This window comes from Plasmopara halstedii, assembly GCF_900000015.1.
Source record: "Plasmopara halstedii genome assembly, contig: Scaffold_1020, whole genome shotgun sequence".
Taxonomy (NCBI): domain Eukaryota; phylum Oomycota; class Peronosporomycetes; order Peronosporales; family Peronosporaceae; genus Plasmopara; species Plasmopara halstedii.
In genome coordinates this window covers 1-753 of record NW_020187936.1, presented here as the reverse complement: position 1 = coordinate 753, position 753 = coordinate 1, and the positions used below count along the sequence as shown (strand labels likewise).

Genomic DNA, 753 nt, shown 5'->3' with positions numbered 1-753 from the left:
AAGCTTGCGGCTGATACAAGATATGTCACACCGCTGCTACAATCTTCTCATCCTTGCCCCACTTATGCCACCAGATAGCCCCAATTTGCGAATTCGATCTGATTTGTTCGGCAGTATGGCGTGCAGCTTCCTCTGTCACTTAAATTGTTCACATACTGTTCAATATCCTTGTCCAACCGTGATGTCGTGTTGTCCGTATTACAACTGCAACGCTCACATTCCCACCTAACGTTTTTAAACCAATTATCTTGCAAAAGCAACATGTTGGGAAACTTTTTGTCTTCAAGGTCAATGTCTTCGCGTAGATTGTTTCAACGCAGCGCAATCGACTAGTGTTCGTTGTGGGACTTCATATCCTTTACATTTGCTACCGGACATTGTTTCAATTAGATGATATCTTCGTTTACAGTATAAAATTCTAGTGTGGAAGACTACAATTCGAAGGATGGCTTCCTAGCAATAATTAAGTATTCAAGAAAAATCCAAAGTTATTGCTACTCCGATACAAGATTTCTCCACTACTTTGTGAATTGCATCAGTTCAGTGTAGATTATGACGCTAGCAAGACTCTATCAACCATCATGCATCGGTTCTTTCCATGACAGTACTAATAATCCATCAAGTGGTCCACTCTAAATTTGCAGCCATTCTCTCTTGTCCACTCAATTTAATTAGCCGATGACGTCATAGATTTTTTTTTGCTTACCCACAATTTGAACGTAGTCAAGATTTCGTCATGCACCTTCGCTATTT

At 40.1% G+C, this 753-nt stretch overlaps 1 protein-coding gene across 1 annotated transcript; it reads right to left on the bottom strand.

The window, feature by feature from the left end:
• Window positions 1-25: 25 nt before the first annotated feature.
• PHALS_00005 (uncharacterized protein) lies at window positions 26-263 on the bottom strand (the record flags this gene model as incomplete). Its single annotated transcript, XM_024730326.1, has 2 exons — window positions 26-98; window positions 157-263. The coding sequence occupies 2 exons, from the start codon at window positions 261-263 to the stop codon at window positions 26-28; spliced, it is 180 nt and encodes a 59-aa protein (XP_024580614.1).
• Between the last annotated feature and the right edge of the window lie 490 nt (window positions 264-753).